Source organism: Oncorhynchus clarkii, chromosome 20, assembly GCF_045791955.1.
Source record: "Oncorhynchus clarkii lewisi isolate Uvic-CL-2024 chromosome 20, UVic_Ocla_1.0, whole genome shotgun sequence".
Taxonomy (NCBI): domain Eukaryota; kingdom Metazoa; phylum Chordata; class Actinopteri; order Salmoniformes; family Salmonidae; genus Oncorhynchus; species Oncorhynchus clarkii.
Genome location: NC_092166.1, coordinates 68633515 through 68660355, shown reverse-complemented (window position 1 = coordinate 68660355; position 26841 = coordinate 68633515). Strand labels below are relative to the sequence as shown.

Here is a 26841-nt window from a genome sequence, read left to right as displayed (position 1 = left end):
TCAGTGTGTAGGAGTGGATAGATACATCATAGGCTTGAATGCTTTTCTTGGTACAGCAAGCTGGGCTTGTAAGGAGAAAGAGGAGGTAGGCTAAGGTCTTTGTGGCTGTAATCAGAATGTAGGTTCAAGGAAGAGTGAATCAACCAGAGTGCCATACTGATACTGTTTTTGCAGTGAGTTTGTCTTGTTTCATGCGTCAGCGTGGGTAGACATTGACTCGTCTCTGAGTGCAAGTGTGTGTGTGTCAAAGCACTAACTGGCTACTGGTGGGCGGCTTCTGGTGCTCACGCTGTAGGATCCACCTGTACTTCTGATTGTGTGCGCATCTATTTGTTATGCCCATATATATCTGAGTTTATATGTCTGTTAACAGGTGGAAATAGTATGTTAGGTAGGTTGTCCCCGACCCGCATCGTGTCATCAGGTTGTTGTTGTTATGTATCACAATTTGAGAGACGTCATGTCTTCCTTCCCACTCTCGGCTCCATACGTCCATCGGAGCTGCTTGCCTATCACTCTCTCTCTCTCTCTGTCTCTCTCTCTGTCTCTCTCTCTCTGTCCCTCTCTCTCTGTCTCTCTCTCTGTGTCTCTGGGATAGCCATCTAGCTGGTATAAACCACATAACAAAATGAACCTCATCAGTAGCTGCTACTGCTGGTGGTTTCAGGTGAATGAAGGCATTTGATGAGGAGAAGGATACACGCACTCACCATCGACAAATTCCAGAAGAGTCACTTCCTGCAGAGAGTTGTGATAAGGCTCCTTGTTGTCGGTCAGTCTCGGTTAGAAAGGATATTAGCGTTAAACAATGACACTCTGTCCCTCTTGACAGACTTAGACACAAACAATCAGTCTGTAATGGTGTGCTTTCAGGCAGAGGGCAGCTCTCCTCCCTGTGTCTGTGACATGATTACATCACAGGGCTTGATGATGACATGTGTACATTCAGCCTCTCCGCCTGCCATCTTGGATGGGATGATGTTGAAGGATGTGAATCTGTCACAAGGCATTACCCCTATTGAGCTGAAGGTCATTTTGGGAAGAGATAGACAAATACAGATAGAATTCATCTACCGGTATATGCTCCTTTAGAGTATTGCCTAAGACAATGATGGAACTTAAAAGTCTATGGAAGTAGCATGTGCCGTTAATCATTGGCAAATGTTGCTATTTCCGTGTGTTAGTTGGTGTCCCCCATTTTATAGCTAAGCCAGATCTCTGTTGAAATGAGGGAGCGTTAGTCACTCAGTATTATTTCTTCATGTTGAATTGTCAATTATTTGTTTCTTGATCTACAGGTAACTGCAAAAATAAAGGAAACACCAACATAAAGTGTCTTAATAGGGCCTTGTGCCACCACGAGCCAGAACAGCTTCAGTGCACCTTGGCATAGATCCTACAAGTGTCTGGAACTCTATTGGATGGATGCGACACCATTCTTCCATTAGAAATTCCATAATTTGGTGTTTTGCTGATGGTGATGGTGGCTGTCGCTCCAGAACCTCCCATATGTATTACATTGAATTGAGATCTGGTGACTGAGCCAGCCATGGCATATGGTTTGCACTGTTTTCATGCTCATCAAACCATTCAGTGACCACTTGTACCCTGTGGATGGAAGCATTGTTATCCTATGGGTGCATAGACATGGTAGACAAAATAATGACCTGCCCAGCATTTTTATACATGACCTTAAGCAATATGGAATGTTAATTGCTTAATTAACTTAGGAGCCACAACTGTGTGGAAGCACCTGCTTTCAATATACTTTGTCTTCTTCATTTACTCAAGTGTTTCCATTATTTTGGCAGTTACCTGTACTTCTATCTGTCAGACATGTTGGATCGTCTGACCTTGCTTGACAGTCATCACTGATTATAGTGTGTTTTATCAGAAACCAACTAAATACTATACAGAGTACTGAACTCAAATGATATATTTACTTCACTTTGTGGAAGGTTGAGTAAAACCCTTTCTATGAGGAGCTGAGGATTTGTTGTTTTAGTTTTTCGGCAGAAACCTATGTATGAGTGAGGGAATCCCAGTTGTTTCACAGTTCACTCACCTGCAACTCCAAATCTTAAAACCTCTGAACCCATTCTACTTTAGGTGATATCAATGTTCTGTATGTAATTGCTCAATTTCTCCGCTATTTCCGCACAGCAATCCCATGACCCTGTATCAGACAATTGGGTTTAGATACCCGAGTGAAGTTGGGGGAATAAATCTGAAAAGCGAAACATCCAATCTCCTGAGGCGTTTTCTACATCAATTCTGATAAACAGTCAGCTACAGCTAGCAACATTCACACGGAGAACGGTTGCACATTAGTAATAATAGCCTGTTACAAATCCATTTAAGGTTAATTTGGTTATCAAAGGAAAACCAGTGGAGCATAACGTGTATTCTATTCTCTTGAAAAACCAACAGCCTCTGGGTTGGTTCCTGCATATTGGAGCTTCGTACAGACCATTTTCACCACTCAATTGTTATCAGAAAGCCAGCCAGCCCACTGAAAGAGAGATTGGATGTGTCGCAAATGGCACGCTATTTTCCTATGTAGTGCACTACTTTTGACCAGGAAACATAGGGTGCCATTTGGGATGCAAACACTGTCTCCATAGAAAGTAGTCAAAGTCTGTACTCTGCATGGTGACGTTCAAGCAATAAATCAAGTGTTGATGACACCACTCTCTTGTAAAAAAACCCTACTTTGTCTCTCAGAGTGAAAGGTTGGAACCGGAATCTCATTATGTTGACTGTCTGGTTGGTGGACTGGTGGACGCTGTTGAAAGTACTTGGAGCCTGTCAAGTCCATCCATCACCTCAGTGTCACTGCAGCATCACTGTCGAAACACAACTCATCTACAATTGTGTTGCTACAACTAAACCTTCACCATGAGTTAATGCAGGTTAATGTAGGTCAGAAAGTATTGTACATTTGTCCATTTTTTTGTGCCTATAGTACGAGTTAATTTGTAAAATAATTTATTTAGAATGACTTTGTTATTGGTTTTATACAGGGTGATTAAACAGTGCAGGACTTGTCTAGAAGGAGAAATGGAGTCAATTTAACCTGTTCGTAGGAGTCAGTATATGTTTAAGTGGATTTATTGTCAATATGTATGACTTTTTTGTTTCATTGGGTTATCAGTGGGTTCTTATACAATGAAAGGCTGCGTCCCAAATCATACCCATTTCCTATACAGCGTACTTTTTTGACCAGGGCCCATAGCAGTGCATTATAAAGGGAATATGGTGCCATTTGGGACGCACACAAAGACTGTTCTACAAGAAGCTGTGTTAGAATGAGAAACCCGCAGTGTGCTATTAATAGGCTTGATAATGATTTGCTTACAAAACACAGCAGTGGGATTACCATGCGTTACATACACTGACTACCCCTCCACTCCTCTGCTAATGTTGACACTAGCAAAATGAGCAAACACTCCTGTTACAGGTAAATGCAGTTGGGTGTTTGTGTGTCACTAGGGCTGTCACAGACGTCATAGTCCACTGCACAACTTTACAGCATGGCGATAACACCAATCTCCCAAAGCCCCTTTAATACCTGCCATTCAGTACAAAATCATATATCTTGGCAGTGGGAGGAGAGGACTGTTATCTAGGCTAGGTTTTGGAGTTATGTATCCATTAACAGTGGATATGTTGACCCAAATATGTTAGTCTTTTGGGATTCAGGTCACCACGCCAGTGTTTTCCATTGATGATACTATTGCTATAACTGCAATTAGGTGAATGGATGGTCTGTGTCAATTAAGCTTTGCTCTTTTGTCTTTTCTCATCCTCGTTATCTTTACAGGAAAATTGCTTTCACTAACATTAGTGACTTTAAAGCATTTTCACTGTTTTTCCTTGCTCGGTTGTGCTTAAATCACCTCCACTCTTCTCAAAGACATCTTGCCTGAAACAAGTCAATAAGTGTTTGTTTTTTACTTTTAGAAATACAAATCCTATGCATTATTATGAACCTTCTACTTGACTTAGTGTCAGCCAGAGGTATCCATCTACAGCAGGGGTATTCCGGTCTCACCCTACGAGGTCCAGAGTCTGCTGGTTTTTGTTCTACCTGATAATTAAATGCACCCACCTGGTGTCCCAGGTCTAAATCCGTCCCTGATTTAGAGGGGAAGAATGAAGAAACTCAGTGAAACTGGCTTTGGGATCCAGATTTTAATTTAAGGGATCTACAGTATGTGAGGTTATTCACAGTAGGATGTTTTTATTTCCCCAATATCACTGTGCTTCTGCTTGCTCTTTGGAGTCTAGGTCAGGTTACTGTTAATCACTTTGTGACAAACTGCTAATGTAAAAAAGGCTTTATAAATACATTTTATTGGCCTCCCGAGTGGCGCAGCGGTCTAAGGCATCAGTACAGACCCAGGTTCGATCCCAGTCTGTGTCACAACCGGCCGTGACCGGGAGTCCCATAGGGCGGTGCACAATTGGACCAGCATAGTCCTGCTTAGGGGAGGGTTTGGCCAGGGGAGCTTTACTTGGCTCATCGCGCTCTAGTGACTCCTTGTGGCATGCCGGGGCACCTGCAGGCTGACTTCGGTCATTAGTTGAACAGTGTTTCCTCCGAACACATTGGTGCTGCTGGCTTCCGGGTTAAGCGGGCGGGTGTTAAGAAGAGCGGTTTGGCGGGTCATGTTTCGGAGGAGGCATGACTCGACCTTCACCTCTCCCGAGCCTGTTGGGGAGTTTTAGCGATGAGACGATCATAATTGGATCGCAATTGGATATCACAAAATTGGTGGGTAAATAGGCGTATACAATGCCTTCAGAAAGTATTTACACCCCTTGACCTTTTCCACATTTTGTTGTGTTCCAGCCTAAATTTAAGCCTGATTAAATTGAGATATTGTGTCACTGATCTACACACAATACCCCATACTTATCAAATTAGAATGACGTTTTTAGACATTTTTACAAAATGTAATAAAAAAGCTGAAATGTCTTGAGTCAATAAGTATTCAACCCTTTTGTTATTTTCAAGCCTAAATAAGTTCAAGAATAAACATTTGCATGACAAGTCCTTGGGAGGTTGACCTTGGGAGGTTTTCCAATGCGAAGAAGGGCACCTATTGGTAGATGGGCAACAAAAAAAGCAGACATATAATATCCCGTTGAGCATGGTGAACTTATTAATTACGCTTCGGATGGTGTCCCAATACACGCAGTCACTACAAAGATACAGGCATTCTTCCTAACTCAGTTGCCAGAGAGGAAGGAAACCACTCAGGGAATTCACCATGAGGCCAATGGGGATTTTGAAACAGTTACAGAGTTTAATGGCTGTGCTAGGAGAAAACTGAGGAATTGATCAACATTGTAATGACTCTACAATACTAACTTCATGAGTGAGGGAAAATAAGGAAGCCTGTACAGAAGAAAAAAAAACATTCCAAAACATGTATTCTGTTTGCATTAAGGCACTAATGTAATACTGCAAAAGAATGTGGCAAGGAAATGTACTTTTTGTCCTGAGTACAAAGTGCTATGTTTGGGGCAAATCCAACACAACACAACACATTACTGAGTACCAAGCTTAATATTTTCACATTTACAAGCATGGTGGTGGCTGCATCATGTTATCAGTATGCTCGTCATCGGCAAGGAGTAGGGAATTTTTGGGGGATAAAAATAAATGTAATAGAGCTAAGGACAGGCAAAATTGTAGCGGAAAACCTGGTTCAGTCTGCTTTCATACAGACACTGTGAGACAAATTCACATTTTAGCAGGACAAATATACACAAGACCAAATATACACTGGAGTTTGCTTACAAAGACAACATTGAATATTCCTGTGTGGCCTAGTTACAGTTTTGTCTTAAATCGACTTGAAAATCTATAGCATAACTTGAAAATGTCTGTCTAACAATGATCAACAACCAACTTGACAGTGTTTAAGGAATTTAAAAAAATAAATCATGGGCAAATATTGTACAATCCAGGTGTGCAAAGCTCTTATAGACTTACCCAGAATGACTCAAAGGTGATTCTAACATGTATTGACTCAGGGGGTTGAATAATTATCTAATCAAGATATATTAGTGTTTTATTTTCTATTAATACAAATTTCAAATGTTTGAATTGTTCTTCCACTTTGACATTACTTTGTGTAGGTCGTTGTAAAAAATTACAATTAAATACATTTGTATCCCACTTTTTAACACAACAAAGTGTGGAAAAAATCAAGGGGTGTGTCACGTTCTGACCTTAGTTCCTTTTTTTATGTCTTTGTGTTAGGTTGGTCAGGGCGTGAGTTGGGGTGGGTAGTCTATGTTCTTTTTTCTATGTTGTTATATTTCTATGTGTTTGGCCTAGTATGGTTCTCAATCAGAGGCAGGTGTCGTTCGTTGTCTCTGATTGAGAATCATACTTAGGTAGCCTGTTTTCCCCATTTTGGTTGTGGGCGTTCACTTTCTGTTTAGTGTCCGTTCACCTGGCAGAACTGTTTCGTTTTCTCTTTGTTGTTTTTTTGTGTAGTGTTCAGTTTTTCAATTAAAATATGACGAACACTTACCACGCTGCATTTTGGTCCTCCTCTCCTTCCACCAATGAGAATCGTTACAGGGTGTGAATACTTTCTGAAGGCACTGTATAAGAGACAGAGGTTGGAGGACCTAGACCATACTGCATGCCTTGCTCTGGGCCTATAGCCTTACTAGGGGTTAGAGCTCAGTTGGGACTGGGGTCAGGGGTTAAGGGTCAAGGCATGCTGGCTTTTATTAGGGTTTGCTCCATCATCCATCCACATTGGGTCTTAAGCAATTATACTATACTCTCACCTCATAAATGCACTCTTCAATTGATGTCAAATAACTGTCCACTGATGGTGTGTCATTCTCAATGCAATATCACAGTATCAAATTGAACTCGAGTATATCACCTGTCCTCCTCGATGCACTATCACAGGGTCACATAACTCTTTACTGATGGCGTGTCATTCTCATCCTCTCAAGTCTCTCTCTCTCTTCCTCCACTATATTTAACAGAAGAGGACCTCCTAAATGTGTTACTGGTATGTTATTCTCAGACTGTCTCAAATATACCCTCACCCTGTAGTCTCTCCATCCCTATAGTTATCTGAAGAGTGCCTCCTCAATGCAGTATAAAGGTATCACGTAACTCTTTTCTGGTGTTGATGTGCCATTCTCAGTCTTCTTCGCCCTGTATTCGTTTCCTCTCTTCCTCAGCTGTGGTTGTCTGAAGAGCAAGTGGCCCTGCCTCTACATTGACCCTGACTGCAGCAGGTGGTCCGGGGGTGGACGTGAGAGAAATAATATTGTGAATGAAAGGTCAGGGTGTCGGACGTACTGACCATTAGCTTTTCTCTACCCCTTTCTGCTGAGTCATTGCATTTGACATTTTAGTCATGTAGCAGATGCTCTTATCCACAACGACTGAGCAATTAGGGTTAAGTGCCTTGCTCAAGGGCACATCGACCGATTTTTCACCTAGTCTGCAGTTGAAGGAAGAACCCTACAGTAGAGGCATGTATTGTAGTTCCTCCTCTCTGTAATCTCTTAGTTATCACCAGACCGTTATCATCCATGTTAACCAAGGCTGTTGGCTATAGAAGCTTGATTCTAATTTCAGGGAGCTACACTGTGATGACCCGCGGGGCTTATGTGTTTGCGTTGTGACGTTTTGTTTTCGATTGTTGATATTGTTTGTCTTCCTGTGTTGTTTAATTCTCTTTGTATTTGTCTGTATTTGTGTTGTCTTTTGTATGCTTAATGAATACTGTATGTTAATGTACACAGAGCCACAAACAAAATGTCGACATGGGAATAGTAAAGTAATTCTCTTATCTTATGTAAGCATTGGTTGGATGGACTATAGGCTAACCTTACATGTACCGGCCCATAGCTATAACATGAATAATACTAGCATGTATGCTTTGGATGTTGTTTTAAACTGTATTGGAAGTCTCGTGCTAGCTACTGTATATGTATAATGAAAGTCGTGTGATAAAGACTCAATGTAACCTTCCATAAACCGGCATGTAGCTTTAATATAGAAATACATTGCTATGTGAGAGTCTGGCATGAAAGACCTTGTAAACCTTACATAAACCGGACCGTAGCTATAACATTATTAATAATATTGGAGTTGCTTTAAGCTGTAATCCTGCTGGCACACAAAGGTTATCTGAGGCGCAAAATAAACAGCATTTGGGGCAGAGTGGAGAATGAGAGAACCATAGGTTAATGAGTGTTCTTAGAAGATCAGCTCCTCCCTCTGTGTGTATTCTGTGTGTTACCTTAGTGGGCTAATCCCCCTATGGGTGTAATGACACACACACACACACACACACACACACACACACACACACACACACACACACACACACACACACACTAAAGCGGCTGAGTTAATGGAGCTTGTACGGTGCTGCTGTCAGCAGCCTCTATTTTCAGTTTGAGCTGAATGAACACAACACCTCCCAGTGTTTCACACTCACATCTGGGCAGTGTTGTTGAGACAACCATCCAACCAGACAGGCTTTAAGTGGTACTGTAGTAGTTACTGTAGCGGTACTGCAGTAAGCCTTAGTAAGGTACTGCAGTAGTTAATGTAGTGGTACTGCAGTAAGCCTAGTAAGGTACTGCAGTAGTTACTGTAGCGGTACTGCAGTAAGCCCAGTAAAGTACTGCAGTAGGCCTAGTAAGGTACTGCAGTAGTTACTGTAGTGGTACTGCAGTAAGCCTAGTAAGGTACTACAGTAGTTACTGTAGCGGTACTGCATTAAGCCTAGTAAAGTACTGCAGTAGGCCTAGTAAGGTACTGCAGTAGTTACTGTAGTGGTACTGCAGTAAGCCTAGTAAAGTACTGCAGTAGGCCTAGTAAGGTACTGCAGTAGTTACTGTAGTGGTACTGCATTAAGCCTAGTAAAGTACTGCAGTAGGCCTAGTAAGGTACTGCAGTAGTTACTGTAGCGGTACTGCAGTAAGCCTAGTAAGGTGCTGCAGTAGTTGATAATCAAAAACTTAAACAAGCATTTCTCAACGGCTGGCCATGCCTTCCTCCTGGCTACTCCAACCTCGGCCAACAGCTCCGCCCCCCCCTTGCAGCTACTCGCCCAAGCCTCCCCAGCTTCTCCTTTACCCAAATCCAAATAGCAGATGTTCTGAAAGAGCTGCAAAACCTGGACCCGTACAGCTGGTCTTGACAATCTGGACCCTCTATTTCTGAAACTATCCGCCGCCATTGTCGCAACCCCTATTACCAGCCTGTTCAACCTCTCTTTCATATCGTCTGAGATCCCCAAGGATTGGAAAGCTGCCACAGTCATCCCCCTCTTCAAAGGGGGAGACACCCTGGACCCAAACTGATACAGACCTATATCCATCCTGCCCTGCCTAGCTAAGGTCTTCGAAAGCCTAGTCAACAAACAGATCACTGACCATCTCGAATCCCACCGTACCTTCTCCGCTGTGCAATCTGGTTTCCGAGCCGGTCACGGGTGCACCTCAGCCACGCTCAAGGTACTAAACGACATCATAACCGCCATCGATAAAAGACAGTACTGTGCAGCCGTCTTCATCGACCTGGCCAAGGCTTTCGACTCTGTCAATCACCATATTCTTATCGGCAGACTCAGTAGCCTCGGTTTTTCTAATGACTGCCTTGTCTGGTTCACCAACTACTTTGCAGACAGAGTTCAGTGTGTCAAATCGGAGGCTATGTTGTCCGGTCCTCTGGCAGTCTCTATGGGGGTGCCATAGGGTTCAATTCTCGGGCCGACTCTTTTCTCTGTATATATCAATGATGTTGCTCTTGCTGCGGGCGATTCCCTGATCCACCTCTACGCAGACGACGCCATTCTGTATACTTCTGGCCCTTCCTTGGACACTGTGCTTGCTATCTAACCTCCAAACGAGCTTCAATGCCATACAACACTCCTACCGTGACCTCCAACTGCTCTTAAACGCTAGTAAAACCAAATGCATGCTTTTCAACCGTTCGCTGCCTGCACCCGCACGCCCGACTAGCATCACCACCCTGGATGGTTCCGACCTAGAATATGTGGACTATAAGTACCTAGGTGTCTGGCTAGACTGTAAACTCTCCTTCCAGACTCATATCAAACATCTCCAATCTAAAATCAAATCTAGAGTTGGCTTTCTATTCCGCAACAAAGCCTCCTTCACTCACGCCACCAAACTTACCCTAGTAAAACTGACTATCCTACCGATTCTCGACTTCGGCGATGTCATCTACAAAATAGCTTCCAATACTCTACTCAGCAAACTGGATGCAGTTTATCACAGTGCCATCCGTTTTGTTACTAAAGCACCTTATACCACCCACCACTGCGACCAGTATGCTCTAGTCGGCTGGTCCTCGCTACATATTCGTCGCCAGACCCACTGGCTCCAAGTCATCTACAAGTCCATGCTAGGTAAAGCTCCGCCTTATCTCAGTTCACTGGTCACGATGGCAACACCCACCCGTAGCACGCGCTCCAGCAGGTGTATCTCACTGATCATCCCTAAAGCCAACACCTCATTTGGCCGCCTTTCCTTCCAGTTCTCTGCTGCCTGTGACTGGAACTAATTGCAAAAATCACTGAAGTTGGAGACTTTTATCTCCCTCACCAACTTTAAACATCTGCTATCTGAGCAGCTAACCGATCGCTGCAGCTGTACATAGTCCATCGGTAAATAGCCCACCCAATTTACCTACCTCATCCCCATACTGTTTTTATTTATTTACTTTTCTGCTCTTTTGCACACCAGTATCTCTACCTGCACATGACCATCTGATAATTTTTCACTCCAGTGTTTATCTGCTAAATTGTAATTATTCGCCTACCTCCTCATGCCTTTTGCACACAATGTATATAGACTCTTTTTTTTTTTTTTTTCTACTGTGTTATTGACTTGTTTATTGTTTACTCCATGTGTAACTCTGTGTTGTTGTCTGTTCACACTGCTGTGCTTTATCTTGGCCAGGTCGCAGTTGTAAATGAGAACTTGTTCTCAACTAGCCTACCTGGTTAAATAAAGGTGAAATTAAAAATAAAAAAAGCCTAGTAAAGTACTACACTAGGCCTAGTAATGTACTGCAGTAGTTACTGTAGTGGTACTGCAGTAAGCCTAGTAAAGTACTGCAGTAGGCCTAGTAAGGTATTGCAGTAGTTACTGTAGCGGTACTGCAGTAGTTACTGTAGCGGTACTGCAGTAGTTACTGTAGTGGTACTGCAGTAAGTCTAGTAAAGTACTGCAGTAGGCCTAGTAAGGTACTGGAGCGGTACTGCAGTAGGCTTTGTAAGGTACTGCAGTAGTTACTGTAGTGGGCATACTGTTTTGTCCACTAGTGTGCCCAAGTGAATAAGCAGTTGTTTTTTTGCATGCATAGCATGTTGCAGAACAAATACCATTACAATATAAAATGCTCATTCTTTTTATATGTTTATTTATCCAGGAAGTCCCATTGAGGTCAGAGAGATCTTGTGCTGCTTGGTTCATGGCAATGTGAATTCTGTGAATACAATGTGAATTCTGTGAATACAACTTGAATACTGTGTAACCATGAATCAATATAGGTGAATACTGTAGATGACAATGGTGTGTTTACAGTAAAAGGAAATGCTTGTTGTCGTAGCGACCTTGAGGGCTTGGCAAGGTGTCTCTGCAAGTGCAGGGCCTTCGGTGTAAATGTGTGATTTATAGCGACAGTCTCCAAACTTGCACTCCATGGAACATGCATTCCTGAAATGTACTGGGGCATTGCACAACTCAAAGGGCATGCCATTGAATTCAAACACACCGAAAGGGGGTGTGTTTATACAGGTGAGTGTGAATGACTGATTGACATTATTGTAACACCCTGCTATCAACACCTTTTCTCATTGTTTATCATTCATGAATCGTTCATATTCATTCATTCATATGGGATATTAATTTCATATTTACATCTCATCTGTTTGCACAAAGCCTAGCTTGTGTCTGAATGGACTGTCATATTTAAAATGAGCCTTTCTCTTTCATACGCACACATTGAATTAGAATCTAAATGAATACATTTTGCAGGAAATGTTCTTTTTGATAATGTTTCTAAAGCCCTGGCTTTACAAAGACTGTCTGAGGGGAATAGAAAGGACGTCTTTGATTAATGTCTTGGTCTGTTTCACACACACTACCACAATACCACACAGCACACTACACACTACCACATTCTCACACACACACTACCACACTACCACATTCTCTCACACACACTACACACTACCACACTACCACATTCTCACACTACACACTACCACAATCCCAGGGATTACACTAATGCTAGTGTAGGTTTCCCACACTGTATATTTTTTTACTAGTATCTGGTTATCCTCAATGTAGACTCAATGTGTGTGTTTGTGCGTATTTCAAGTTTTATTAGTCATATATACAGGATACACATGGTATACACCGTCCAATGAATTGCTTGCTTGAAGATTCCTTCTGGACAATGCAACAACAATAAGAAATAATAAACGATAAGAATACGAACAAAAGATCAATGACTCAGTAGAATAGAATAAAAATTTTTGCATAATTATATTACAGGAAGGTACAATTTATTGTCCAATATTTATAGTTGTTTTGGGGAAGTTGTGATTCGGGGGCAAGTGTTTAAATTGTGTAGTATTTAGCAGTAATAATACAAGTCTGGGAGCAGCTGTGTGTGTGTGTGTGTGTGTGTGTGTGTGTGTGTGTGTGTGTGTGTGTGTGTGTGTGTGTGTGTGTGTGTGTGTGTGTGTGTGTGTGTGTGTGTGTGTGTGTGTGTGTGTGTGTGTGTGTGTGTGTGAGCAAACTATAGTTTTGGCAAGTCGGTTAGGACATCTACTTTGTGCATGACACAAGTAAATTTTCCAACAATTGTTTACAAACAGATTATTTCACTTATAATTCAATGTATCACAATTCCAGTTGTTCAGAAGTTTACATGCATTTACATAAATTGACTGTGCCTTTAACCAGCTTGGAAAATTCCAGAAAATTATGTCATGGCTGTAGAAGCTTCTGATAGGCTAATTGACATCATTTGAGTCAATTGGAGGTGTACCTGTGGATGTATTTCAAGGCCTACCTTCAAACGCAGTGCATCTTTGCTTGACATCATGTGAAAATCAAAAGAAATCAGCCAAGATATCAGAAAAAAATTGTAGACCACCACAAGTCTGGTTCATTCTTGAGAGCAATTTCCAAACGCCTGAAGGTACCATGTTCATCTGTACAAACAATAGTACGCAAGTATAAACACCATAGGACCACGCAGCCGACATACCGCTCAGGAAGGAGACGCGTTCTGTCTCCTAGAGATAAACGTACTTTGGTGCGAAAAGTGAAAATCAATCCCAGAACAACAGTAAAGACCTTGTGAAGATGCTGGAGGAAACAGGTACAAAAGTATCTATATCAACAGTAAAACGAGTCCTATATTGACATAAAAAAGGTTGGTCAGAATGGCCGGTCAGCAAGGAAGAAGCCACTGCTCCAAAACCGCCATAAATTAGCCAGACTACAGTTTGCAACTGCACATGGGGACAAAGATCATACTTTTTGTAGAAATGTCCTCTGGTCTGATGAAACAAAAATAGAACTGTTTGGCCATAATGACCATCATTATGTTTGGAGGAACATGGGGGAGGCTTGCAAGCCGAATAACACCATCCAACCGTGAAGCACGGGGGTGGCAGCGTCATGTTGTGGGGGTGGTTAGCTGCAGAAGGGACTGGTGCACTTCACAAAATCGACTTCCAAAGTTGTGGCAAAATGGCCAAGGACAACAAAGTCAAGGTATTGGAATGGCCATCACAAAGCCCTGACCTCAACCCAATAGAGGATTTGTGGGCAGAACTGAAAAAGTGTGTGCGAGCAAGGAGGCCAACAAACCTGACTCAGTTCCAGGAGGAATGGGCCAAAATTCACCCAACTAATTGTGGGAAGCTTGTGGAAGGCTACCCAAAATGTTTGACCCAAGTTAAACAATTTAAAGGCAATGCTACCAAATACTAATTGAATGTATGTAAACTTCTGACCCACTGGGAATGTGATGAAATAAATAAATGCTGAAATAAATCCCTCTCTACTATTATTCTGATATTTCACGTTTAAAATAAATATGTTATCCTAACTGACCTAAAACAGGGATTTTTGACTAGGATTAAATGTCAGAATTGTGAAAAACTGAGTTTAAATGTATTTGGCTAAGGTGTATGTAAACTTCCAACTTCAACTGTAACTCTTTGGGTGTGTGTGTGAGTGAGTGCATGTATGCTAAGGTGCAGAGTGTCAGTGCAGTTGGTCAGTCTAGTTCAAGTGTTCAGTAGTCTGATGGTATCAGACTTCATGCTCCGATACTCTCTGCCAGTAAGGGAGAGAACAGCTCGTGGCTGGGCTGTGTGGGATCCCTGATTATGCTGCAGGCCTTCCTATCGAGTAGATGTCCTGGATGGGTGGGAACACGGCCCTAGTGATGTACTGGGCTGTCTTCACCACCCGCTGGAGGGCCTTGCGGTCATGGACGGAGCAATTCCCATACCAGGCCATGATGCAACCGGTCTGGACACTTTCGATTATGCAGAGGTAGTATTTGGGGAGGACCTGGGGCGGCATGCTGAATTTCTTCAGCCGCGTTAGGAAGTAGAGGCACTGTTGCTCCCTCTTGACAATGGTGGTGGTGGTGTTGGTCCATGTCAAGTCCTCAGTGATCTGTGTGTGTGTGGTATTTGTGTCTCTTACCCAATGCTGAGTCATTAATTGCTCTAAACACTACCCTACATGCAGGACTGTTCTCAATAGTATTGTACTGTATATCATGGTGCTGGTGGGGCGTCTCTGTGAGTGAGTCCTCTCCCACTCCTCTCCTGGCTGTGACTCAGTAGGGCTTCTTGTCACTGTGGCCTCTGTGCTGCCTGGCTCTGTGCTGCCTGGCTCTGTGCTGCTTGTTGAACTGAGTCGTGTTAGTAAACTTCCTCTTCCATACTGTACTGTACACTGACAGTGGCATTCAGTAGACTGGTATACTGTATCTTGTATCACTCTGTGTTCTCCTGATTTGAACCCTGAGCCAACTCAACAGTGCTGAGTTGTTCTTGCTGTACTCCAGTTGTTGTGAGGCATCGTCAGAGGGGCAGATGTTTCAACCGCCTCTTGACATGCAGCCTGGCCCAGTTGGGGCATATTCTCTGTCTGTATGTATACTACAGACAGTAGCCTGGCCCAGTTGGGGCATGTTCTCTGTCTGTATGTATACTACAGACAGTAGCCTGGCCCAGTTGGGGCATATTCTCTGTCTGTATGTATACTACAGAGAATATGCCCCAACTGGGCCAGGCTACTGTCTGTATGTATACTACAGACAGTAGCTTCAACCTATCATGACAGAGAAAAGGGTGAACAGTCACAGTATCTTAAGGGCATGCCATATAGTTATATTTTCCTAAATGTTTCTGTTGAACCAAGTCTTTAGTATTGGGTAATAGACAGAGAATGTGATAAGCTAGGTATATGTGGCTGAGAATGGTGGAGTTATTTTGCATAATTGTCCAACACCAGCCATTTAGGGGAGTGAGAGCCCACACTCAGTGGAGCGAGAGAAAAGCTGCTTAGAATATGTCATGGGATTCCAGCTAAGCTAGCCTATTAAATTAACACCTGTTTAGAATGGGGATCAGATTTCTCTTGAACTGCATTGTCTTACGTCAGATGGCGTCTCTCAATCGAACTGTTCAGTTTGTCATACATCTCTGTAGTGGTTATCCTATGACGTGTACATCCCTGGCTAGCGTAACATTGCATCATAACATTGCTGGTGCAGCACATGGGGATGTGTGAAACTTCCTCCTCAGCCTAAAGTGTCCCGTTTGTGTTGCCTCATTAGCTAGCTTTTGAGGTGACGTGATCGAGTAAGACGCTTGAGGAGGGCGTGTGTTTGTGAGGCAGAGGTTCTGAGTTTGCGGCAGGTATGGGCCGAATCGGGAGGAATTGGTACTCGCTAAGCAAGCAGCGTGACGTCCTTTACACTGGCATAACATTCAAGTTCAGAATGTGTCGCCATTACATTCGTCTATAAAACTGATCCAGTGTACACCTCACTTGAGGAAGTCCGCTGTTATTCCATTATTTTCTGTTGTATTTTATTCTATTACATTCTATTCTATTCTGAGCCAAACAGATTTGTCACATCCGCCACCCCCAAATTTGTATCATTCTAACATTCTCGACACCTTTCCTGTTGTGTGGAAGTGATCTGTTGACAGGTTGGCTGTCGGAGTCGGGTGTGAATACATTCCCAAAATGGATGTATGTCATTTGCATTCTTGCTGTGATTGCGTCACTAGGCATGCTGACAGACATTTGCATTTGTCAGTGCTGTTAAGTTTAGAGGATGATTATTCAATAGAAGTCTATGAGGATGTTTGACATTCTGTTCTATGTTATACTGTAAGTATCATCTTTACCGACCGATAGTTTTAAATGCCCAAGGAATGTGGTTAGTGGATTTGGTATTGTAATGTATAGGACTAATGTATAGGAAGTGTTGGCTTGGTGTTCTGTATACTATATGACACTGTAACAATCCTGTTTCTCTTGAGCTAAAGTTGTATCTGTGACCAAACTCAAATGAGCGACTTGGATAGGCTTTGCTGCGTGTTAGTCATTTCAATGTGCCGACGCAATCTCATAAGCTCTCTCTGTCTGTCTCCCCCTCTCTCTTTTCTATAATTTGGGTGTTCTGTGTCACTGTGTGTGTGTTGTCTCCTTCTATATATATATGTGTGTGTGTGTGTGTGTGTGTGTGTGTGTGTGTGTGTGTGTGTGTGTGTGTGTGTGTGTGTGTGTGTGTGTGTGTGTGCATTCTGCCCCCAGCCCCCCTGCGGAAAGCAAAATTTGTGGAGAGCCCTCGCATTCCACAATCAGAGCTTGGCTCCCCTACACACACCTCCTGCACTGCCAAGAACCACGGCCTGGATACATACTGTCCCGGTAAGTCTGCTCTGCTCCTCAAGTCCCCACAGCTATGGCCTTGTTTGTTTTTCAATGTTTTTACTTTGGTATGTTTTATAGTACTGTCTGTCCATCTCTGTGTCTGTGTCAGTCCGTCTATCTGCATGTGAGTGAGTGCAGATTGAATGTGTGTGTCAGAGCTAAGCAGTGTTCGGTTCTGTCTTTCACTGCATATTTTACAGGCACTGCACATCGCTAAGGTTATTAGTTGAATTGCTTTCCTGACGCTCCCCCGTTCAGCCTTTCTAGTTCGCTGACACTATTTAATCCTCTCCCTCGCTTCCTCTCTCTTTACCTCTCCCTACGTCTACCACTCCCCCTCGTGCCCTCTCTACCTCTCTCCCTCGCTCCTCTCCCACACCTCATCTTTGGTTTCTGTTTAGATCACAGCGGACCTTTCCTCTGTAGCCCTGCAGAGAGTCCAGTTCCCTCTCTTCATCCCTCCCCAATCCATCCCTCCATCCCCCTCTTTCCCACCACGGGAGGAAAACATCAACATGGGTCAATCGAGGATAGAGCAAATCATTTCAAATGTGTTTTTTTCTGTATCGATTTTTTTCATCTTTCCTGCAATCTGGTCTCTAAGTGCAGTCATTGAGAATAGCGCCATATGGCTTGGTAATATCTCCTGACATTTGTGTTGGGATACAATCTGCCTATATGGATTTGACTCAGATGAACACTAATCAATGGATGAAGACGTGAAGAAAAGTTCGATAGGCATCTCAATATGACAAACAGAGCACTTCACACCGTCTCCATCTGCCAGGATCTCCAAAACCTTCGCTCTATGCGTGTGTTAAGTATATTCTGATTTCTGCACTCTAATGTTGTAGTGAAGAGCTTGATGTTGCGTTGAATCTGCGACATAATCTGTATCAACAAGAAAAGACTGCCTGGTAGTAGTCAGTTAAATGTGATGAAGGCATGCTGTTAGTACTGTGTGAGAGTAGTATGGAATGATTTGAACAGGAATTCTGCTCAGTAGGGAAAAGCCAAGAAAAGATGAGCTTTGGCCTCCCACATGGAACGAATGGCAGACGCGTTAGCTTTTATCAAGAGGTCTTAGGGAACGTGTAACAGCCTGATTATGAGTTTAACATCTGATCTTAGGACAGAATACCAGACCATAGTTCCCGCTCTGCCTTGTGTGTGTGTGGACGACCAATCGGCATAGCCTCCACTGTTCTTTTACTGTACAGTGTACAACCCATTCTACTGTACCGTATGTGAACAAGTCCTCTTTGATGGCAGTAGTCATTGAGATCCGATTAAAATCATTCTAATTCCTAATTCTATGGCAGTAGCCATTGAGATCCGATTAAATTATTCTAATTCCTAATTCTATGGTAGTAGCCATGTAACAGTATTCCAGCGGCCCTCCTCTGCTGTGGCAACTGGTGGTATGTGTAGATGTGTGGGGGAATGCGGGGCCTTACTTGGCTTAACCCTCCTGTCTCACCTCACCTGTAACCCCTGATCTGCTGTGGTATGGGGGTACGGGGCTGGGGCTCCCATGCCTGCTCCACACATGGATATCTCCTGTTTCCTCCTTCGGCACGAGACAGGCAGATCCAAAAATCAAGTCAAACAACAGTTGTAGACTAAGAGTGAAAATGCTTACTTATGGACCCTTACCAACAATGCAGAGAGAAACATAGATAATAATTACACAAGGAATCAATACACAATGAGTAACTTGGCTATAGTGATAACTTGGCTATATTCATGGGGCACCAGGGCTGGAGTCAATTCCATTTAAATTCCAGTCAATTCAGAAAGTAAACCAAATTCCAATGACACATTTTCCTAATTGAAAAGCATTGAGGATAATTGCCATTGGAATTTCAATGTACTTCCTGAATTGACTGGAATTGACCCTGACCAGTACTGAGTTGATGTGCAGGAGTATGAGGTCATTTAGGTAGACATATACAGTGTATTTGGAAAGTATTCAGACCCCTTTTTCCACATTTTGTTACATTACAGCCTTATTATAAAATTGATTCAAATGTGTTTTTCCCTCATCAGTCTACACACAATACCCCCTTATGACAAAGCAAAAACAGGTTTTTAGACATTAAAAAGTACTCAGTACCTTGTTCAACCTTGTTGAAGCACCATTGGCAGCGATTACAGCCTCGAGGCTTCTTGGGTATGACGCTACAAGCTTGGCACACCTGTATTTGGAGAGTTTCTCCCATTCTTCTCTGCAGATCGTCTCCTCTGTCAGGTTGGATGGGGAGTGTCGCTGCACAGCTATTTTCAGGGCCTCTCCAGAGATGTTAGATCGGATTCAAGTCCGGGCTCTGGCTGGGCCACTCAAGGACATTCAGAGACTTGTCCCGAAGCCACTCCTGCGTTGTTTTGGCTGTGTGCTTAGGGTCGTTGTCCTGTTGGAAGGTGAACCTTCGCACCAGTCTGAGGTACTGAGCGCTCTGGAGCAGGTTTTCATCAAGGATCTCTCTGTACTTTGCTCTGTTCATCTTTCCCTCGATCCTGACTAGTTTCCCAGTCCCTGCCGCTGAAAAACGTCCCCACAGCATGATGCTTCCACCACCATGCTTCACCGTAGAGATGGTTCCAGGTTCCCTCCAGACGTGATGCTTGGCATTCTGGACAAAGAGTTGTTGTTGTTTCTCATGGTCTGAGAGTCCTCTAGGTGCCTTTTGACAAACTCCAAGCGGGCTATCATGTGCCTTTTACTGAGGAGTGGCTTCCGTCTGGCCACTCTACCATAACGGCCTGATTGGTGGAGTGCTGCAGAGATGGTTGTCCTTCTGGAAGGTTCTCCCATCTCCACAAAGAAACTCTGGAGACCATTGAGTTCTTGGCCACCTCGCTGACCAAGGCCATTCTCCCCTGATTGTTCAGTTTGGCCAGGCGTCCAGCTCTAGGAAGAGTCTTGGCGGTTCCGAACTCCTTCAATTTAAGAATGAGGGAGGTCATTTTTTAGTACCATCTCAAGGATGATCAATGGAAACAGGATGCACCTGAGCTCAATTTTGAGTCTCATGGCAAAGGTTCTGAATACTTATGTAAATAAGATATTTCCGGGTTTTTTTTATATAAATTTGCGAACATTTCTAAAAACCTGTTTCCGCTTTGTCATAATGGGTTATTGTGTGAAGGTTAATGAGGAACAGTTTCAATTTAATCATTTTTAGAATAAGGCTGTAAAGAAACAAAATGTGGAAAAAGTAAAGGGGTCTGAATACTTTCCGAATGCACTGTAGGTAGTAGGGGTGAAGTGACTGGACAACAGGATATATAATAAACAGTAGCAGCTTATGTGATGAGTCAAAAGAGTTAGTGCAAAAGGGGGTATATGCAGATAGTCTGAGTAGTTATTTGGTTAACTATATAGCAGTCTTATGGCTTGGGGGTAGAAGCTGTTCAGGGTTCTGATGGTTCCAGGCTAGTTGCACTGGTACCGTAGCGGAGAGAACAGTATATATCTTGGGTGGATGGAGTCTTTTGACATATTTTAGGGCCTTCCTCTGACACTGCCTGGTATAAAGGTCCTGGATGGCAGGGAGCTCGGCCCCAGTGATGCACTGGGCCATACGGACTACCCTCTGTAGCGCCGTTCAGTCAGATGCCAAGCAGTTGCCATACCAAGCGGTGATGCAGCCAGTCAAGATGCTCTCAATGGTGCAGCTGTATAACTTTTTGAGGATCTGATAGCCCATGCCAAACCTTTTAAGCCTCCTGGGGGGGAAGAGGCATTGTCGTCCTCTCTTCACGACTGTGTTGGTGTGTGTGGACCACGTTAATTCTGTGGACGGCCGGGGTAGAAACCGATGCGTCTGGCCGTCTGCACAGGAACACATTCCTCCTCGCTGCCCGCCACGCCGCCAGATAGTTCCCATGGCAACCATCTGTCTCTCTCCAGGAATCTGAGCGAAGGGGACTAAGAGGGGGAGAGGGGGCAAACACACAAGCGCTCGCTATATATTCAAATTCTGTAGGAGGGGTGTAGACTGATTGATGTCTTACAGACAAGGAGGAACGCTTGGAGTTCCATTGAGGGCTAAGGGCATGTTTGTAAGGACCACTTTACTGTGTCTGAGTTCTGGGGGTCATATAATGTGTAGTGTGATTACTGCAGTCGCCTGTGAGGTCATTATTGTTTATGTAGAATGCATGAATTACTTAGTAAAAACCATCCCAATGGCACCCTTTCACCTTGGTCTCTAATGGTCTAAACCTCTCAGGTCTGTTTACCTGTCGGACTGGTCTGACCAGTCAGTCAGTGAGAGGGGAGGGATGGTAGGGAGAGAGGGTGGGAGACCTGGGTTGTATTCATTAGTGCAATTATTTAGTAATGAACACAAGTTTTTCTTATTGGACAAGTTGAGGTAGGTCCCTCCCTGTTTCAGCCCGTTTGCTTCCGTTTGGTTCCTTTTTGAATACACCCAAAGAAAGCAGCTGTTCTAATCTACAGTGTCTCACCACTGTTTAGTTGAACACCATCACCTTCTGTCACCTGTCTTTCTTTGACATTCCCACGACCACATCAAACACCCATACACCACACACAGCAGAGAGAAACCAGCTCTTCAGCTGAGATCAACACGTTACCCAGCAACACCCCGCCCATAACAAAGTAGTCCACCAGCTGCAGTATCAGGTATTAGTTTAATAACAACATCCTGGTATTGTGCCCTCATGACCAGACCAGAGCAGGATCTAAAGAAATATAAACAGTAATGAGGACAGTGAAACCTCCAGCATTGCTAGAAGTGTCTTCTATATTATCATCATATGATAATACTGCAGTTTCAGAGGATATTCAGTCCCTCTCCAATATAACTGTGTACATGCCAGTAGACGGTGTGAGTAGAGTGATTCACATCTACTATTTCTCTCTTTCTCTCCCTCTATCGCTCTCTCTCTCCCTCGATCTATCTCTCTCTCCCTCTATTACTCTCTCTCTTAGAAACACACACACACACAGACACGTACACATACACACACCCTGCCCTCACACAGGTGAGGGGCGTATTCACTTACCTCATCCAAACACAACGCTGACTGTGTGGGATGGGAACAGTTGTGTGTGGAGGAATCTTTACAGGCATGTCATGTCATGGCTAGAAGGAGTTGGCTGTCTCAACGCCAGTGTGTCCAGTTCAGTCTCAATCTCAGGAGAATTTACCTCTGATGCACAGCTCTGCTCTCAGGGGTGGTTCAGGTAGAGACTGTTTCTTTTTTCTACTCTGCTAGGTTTCTACTCTACTCTACTATATGCCTTCTCGCATTTGTATTCTCTTTGTGATTTTGTGATTTGTACTGAACATTTTTCAGCAGGAGAATATGTAGCTAACATGCACAGGTGTTGCACATTTTTCTGAGTTGGGGCTTGAACAGGTTAGGAACATTTATCCAGCAGTTTGTTCCTCCGCTTCGATGTGAATCTTTTAATTTCCATGTGCTAGACTGCTCCTTCTATAGTCTATCCAAGGTGTGGTTGCCTTCCAGGTCAAGAGAGTTGGTTGACTCTGTTTTACTTGTTTTACACTCACTCACAAACACACTCCTTTTTTTCTCCACTCCCTCTCTCTTTCTCTCTCTTCCTCTTCACCCGCCCCCTCTCTCTCTCTTTGTCACTTTCCCCCATACTCTCTCTCTCTTTCCCCCGACTCTCCTCTTTCTCTCTGAAGGGGAGTCAAGCGGGGAGCTGGGGCCCCCTCCGTCGGTGGATGAGGCAGCCAACACATTGATGACGCGCCTGGGCTTCCTGTTGGGAGACGAAACTAGTGAGGGGCCAGACGGAGAACATTACAGCATGGACGAACCAGACGACAGACAGGTGTGTGTTTGGCAATCCCACAATGCTAACCCCTCCTCTCTCTACTGCTTCTGCTCTGAGAGGAAAACCTCTCTCCCTATTTGTGATATCTTGAGATTCCATTTGGTGTTTCTGTATTTCTGATTCAATTTGAGAAACACACATACCTGGGATGTGATAACTTCCCTTCTATCTGACAGTTTGATGAGCTCCTTGTCAAATCAAATCAAATGTTATTGGTCACATACACATGGTAAGTAGATGTTATTGTGAGTGTAGTGAAATGCTTGTGCTTCTACTTGCAATAGTGGAGTGGAGCCCTTGGCATATTCCCTATTTTGTTGCCTTACAACCTGGAATTAAAATGTATTTTTGGGGGGTTTGTATCATTTCATTTACACAACATGCACTTTGAGGACGCAAAATATTTTTTATTGTGAAACAAACAAGAAATAAAACAAAAAAAATTCAAACTTGAGTGTGCATAACTATTCACCCCTCCCCCCACCCCCGCCCCAAAGTCAATACTTTGTAGAGCCACCTTTTGCAGCAAGTACAGCTGCGAGTCTCTTGGGGTATGTCTCTATAAGCTTGGCACATCTAGCCACTGGGATTTTTGCCCATTCTTCAAGGCAAAACGGCTCCAGCTCCTTCAAGTTGGATGAATTCCTCTGGTGTACAGCAATTTTTGAGTCATACCACAGATTCTCAATTGACTTTGACTAGGCCATTCCAAGACATTTAAATGTTTCCCATTAAACCACTCAAGTGTTGCTTTAGCAGTATGCTTAGGATCATTGTCCTGCTGGAAGGTGAACCTCCGTCCCAGTCTCAAATCTCTGGAATATTGAAACAGGTTTCCCTCAAGAATTTTCCTGTATTTTGCGCCATCCATCATTCCTTCAATTCTGACCAGTTTCCCAGTCCCTGCCGATGAAAAACATCTCCACAGCATGATGCTGTCACCACCATGCTTCACTGTGGGGATGATGTTCTCGGGGTGATGAGAGGTGTTGGGTTTGCTCCAGACATAGCGTTTTCCTTGATGGCCTAAAAGCTACATTTTAGTCACATCTGACCAGAGTACCTTCTTCCATATGTTTTGGGAGTCTCCCACATGCCTTTTGACAAACAACAAACGTGTTTGATAATTTCTTTCTTTAAGCAATGTCTTTTTTCTGGCCACTCTTCCATAAAGACCAGCTCTGTGGAGTGTACTGCTTAAAGTGGTCCTATGGACAGACACTCCAATCTCTGCTGTGGAGCTTTGCAGCTCCTTCAGGGTTATCTTTGGTCTCTTTGTTGCCTCTCTGATTAATGACCTCCTTGCCTGGTCTGTGAGTGTTGGTGGGCGGCCATATCTTGGCTGGTTTGTTGTGGTGCCATATTCTTCCATTTTTTAATAATGGATTTAATGGTGCTCTGTGGGATGTTCAAAGTTTCAGATATTTTTTATAACCCAACCCTGATCTCTACTTCTCCACAACTTTGGCCCTGACCTGTTTGGTGGTGCCCCTTGCTTAGTACTGTTGCAGACTCTGGGGCCTTTCAGAGCAGGTGTATTGTTTGTGCATTGCCAGTCATTTTGGAGCCCACTATATATGGATGAGCGATGACTGAGTAGCATAGGCAAGATGCAATAGATGGTATAAAATACAGTATATACATATGGTATGAGTAATGCAAGATATTTATACATTGTTAAAGTGGCATTATTGAAGTGACGAGTGATCCATTTATTAAAGTGGCCAATGATTTCAAGTCTGTATTTAGGCAGCAGTCTCACTATGTTGATGATGGCTGTTTAACAGTTTGATGGCCTTGAGATAGAAGCTATTTTCAGTCTCTCGGTCCCAGCTTTGATGCACCTTGGTGCACCTGCTGTTTTGGTTAGTTATTATTGTTTTATTTCACTGTAGAGCCCCCAGTCCTGCTCAAAATGCCTTAGATAGCTCTTTTGTCCCATCCCCCACACATGCGGAGACATCACCTGGCTTAACTGGTGCCTCCAGAGTCACAACCTCTCTAATCATCACTCAGTGCCTAGGTTTACCTCCACTGTACTCACATCCCCTTGTCTGTACATTATGCCCTAAATCTATTCTACCACTCCCAGATATCTGCTTCTTTTATTTTCTGTTCCCAACACACAAGACGACCAGTTCTTATAGCCTTTAGCCGTACCCTTATCCTACTCCTCCTCTGTTCCTCTGGTGATGTAGAGGTTAACCCAGCCCCCAGCACTACACCCATTCCCCAGGCACGCTCATTTATTGACTTCTGTAACCGTAAAAGCCTTGGTTTCATGCATGTTAATAACCTGTTAAAGATATGGCAGACATATGCCCCCTTTGGAGGGATTGGGTACCCCTAGTAAACTGAAAAAAAATCTGTCAAAAATTGCTAATATATGCATATAATAATTATTATTGGATAGAAAACACTCTAAAGCTTCTAAAACCGTTGGAATTATGTCTGTAAGTATAGCAGAACTCACAGGGCAGGCATTCTTCCAAACTAGTTTTTGTGGTCATGAAAGTTGGAGCAACTTTGACATCATCGCCCCCACCCTTCCCAACCAGTTATGATTCTGGGGAGACTTTCTATGTCTTCCACTAGATGTCATGTCTCATTCAGTAGAGCTTTTAATCGTTCAAATCCCGCGAGAATTAGCCCTATGGGAGTGAAATTAGTGCGTGCCATGAGAAAATATGTTGTGCGTTGTGGCGCGAATTGGTCCCAGCCATTCCTTTGTTTCAGCACTCAAGAGAAGGACAGACGATGACCGATTGAATTGAAATTTGTTTTGTGTGTTAAAAACATCATAAAGCTTGCTTCTGCACTTAGTTTGACCTGTTTAGTCGACATATAATATGTAATTTTGAAGTTTTGATGCGCAACTTTTCCGGACCAGAGGACATTTTGGGTGCATTTCAGCTGATGTTATTAGCAGTAGCTAATACAAAGACGCAAGACTTGAAACCAAACGATGTATTGGGTAAGTATGAAGCCTTCCACAACATTCTGAACGAAGACCATCGAAGGTAAGGGAATATTTATGCTTAAATCTGTGTTTCTGTTGACTCCAACATTACGGAGAAATGTAGCTTGTATCTGAGCGCCGTCTCAGCATATTGAATAGTGTGCGATTTCTGTAACGTTAAAAATAAATGTAACAAAGCGGTTGCATAAAGAAGCAGTGTATCTTTCTAACTATATGTAGAACATGTATATTTAGTCAAAGTTTATGATGTCTATTTACGTTATCTTGCCGCGCTACCTAGATTTCCTGCGGACATTTTTGAGTAATTTCTGACCATGAACTCAATGTAAATGGACATTTATGGATATAAATGGCATATTATTGAGAAAAAAAATGTACTGTGTAACATGTCCTATTACTGTCATCTGATGAAGATTTTCAAAAGGTTAGTGAATGATTTATTTTTTAATCCTGCGTTTGTTGATAGCATGTTTTGGCTATTCAAATGAGCTGTGTCTGGTGGTGGTTTGACATAAATATGTACTATGTTTTCGCCGTAAAACATTTTAGAAATCTGACTTGCTGGCTAGATGAACAAGGTGTTTATCTTTCATTTGAGCTATTGGACTTGTTAATGTGTGGAGGTTAAATATTTCTAAGAATATTTTTGCGTTCCATGCGCCACCGTTTCAGCTGAACGTGGGAGGGTTGAGTCCCAAATGGGAACCAATATCTTTAAGAGGTCCAATACCTCAAATGAAAGATAAACACCTTGTTCATCTACCCATCATGTCAGATTTTTAAAATGTTTTACAGCAAAAACACAACATATATTTATGTTAGACCACCACCAAACCAAAGAAAAAACGCAGCCATTTTTTCCAGCCAAAGATAAAATCACAAAAGCAGGATTAGAAATAAAATTAATCACTAACCTCTTGAAAATCTTCATCAGATGACAGTCATATGACATGTTACTCAGTACATTTATGTTTTGTTCGATAATATCCACAAATCTCGGTTTACA

General features: G+C 43.1%; 1 protein-coding gene across 1 annotated transcript in view; it reads left to right on the top strand.

Moving 5' to 3' along the window:
- LOC139376797 (tetratricopeptide repeat, ankyrin repeat and coiled-coil containing 2b) overlaps window positions 1–26841 on the top strand; it is a 224320-nt gene that overhangs the window by 145592 nt on the left and 51887 nt on the right. Inside the window, exons 6-7 of the mRNA XM_071119726.1 lie at window positions 16900–17016; window positions 22704–22852. Of these exons, the coding sequence (XP_070975827.1) occupies window positions 16900–17016; window positions 22704–22852 (266 nt within the window). The remainder of the gene's footprint in view (window positions 1–16899; window positions 17017–22703; window positions 22853–26841) is intronic.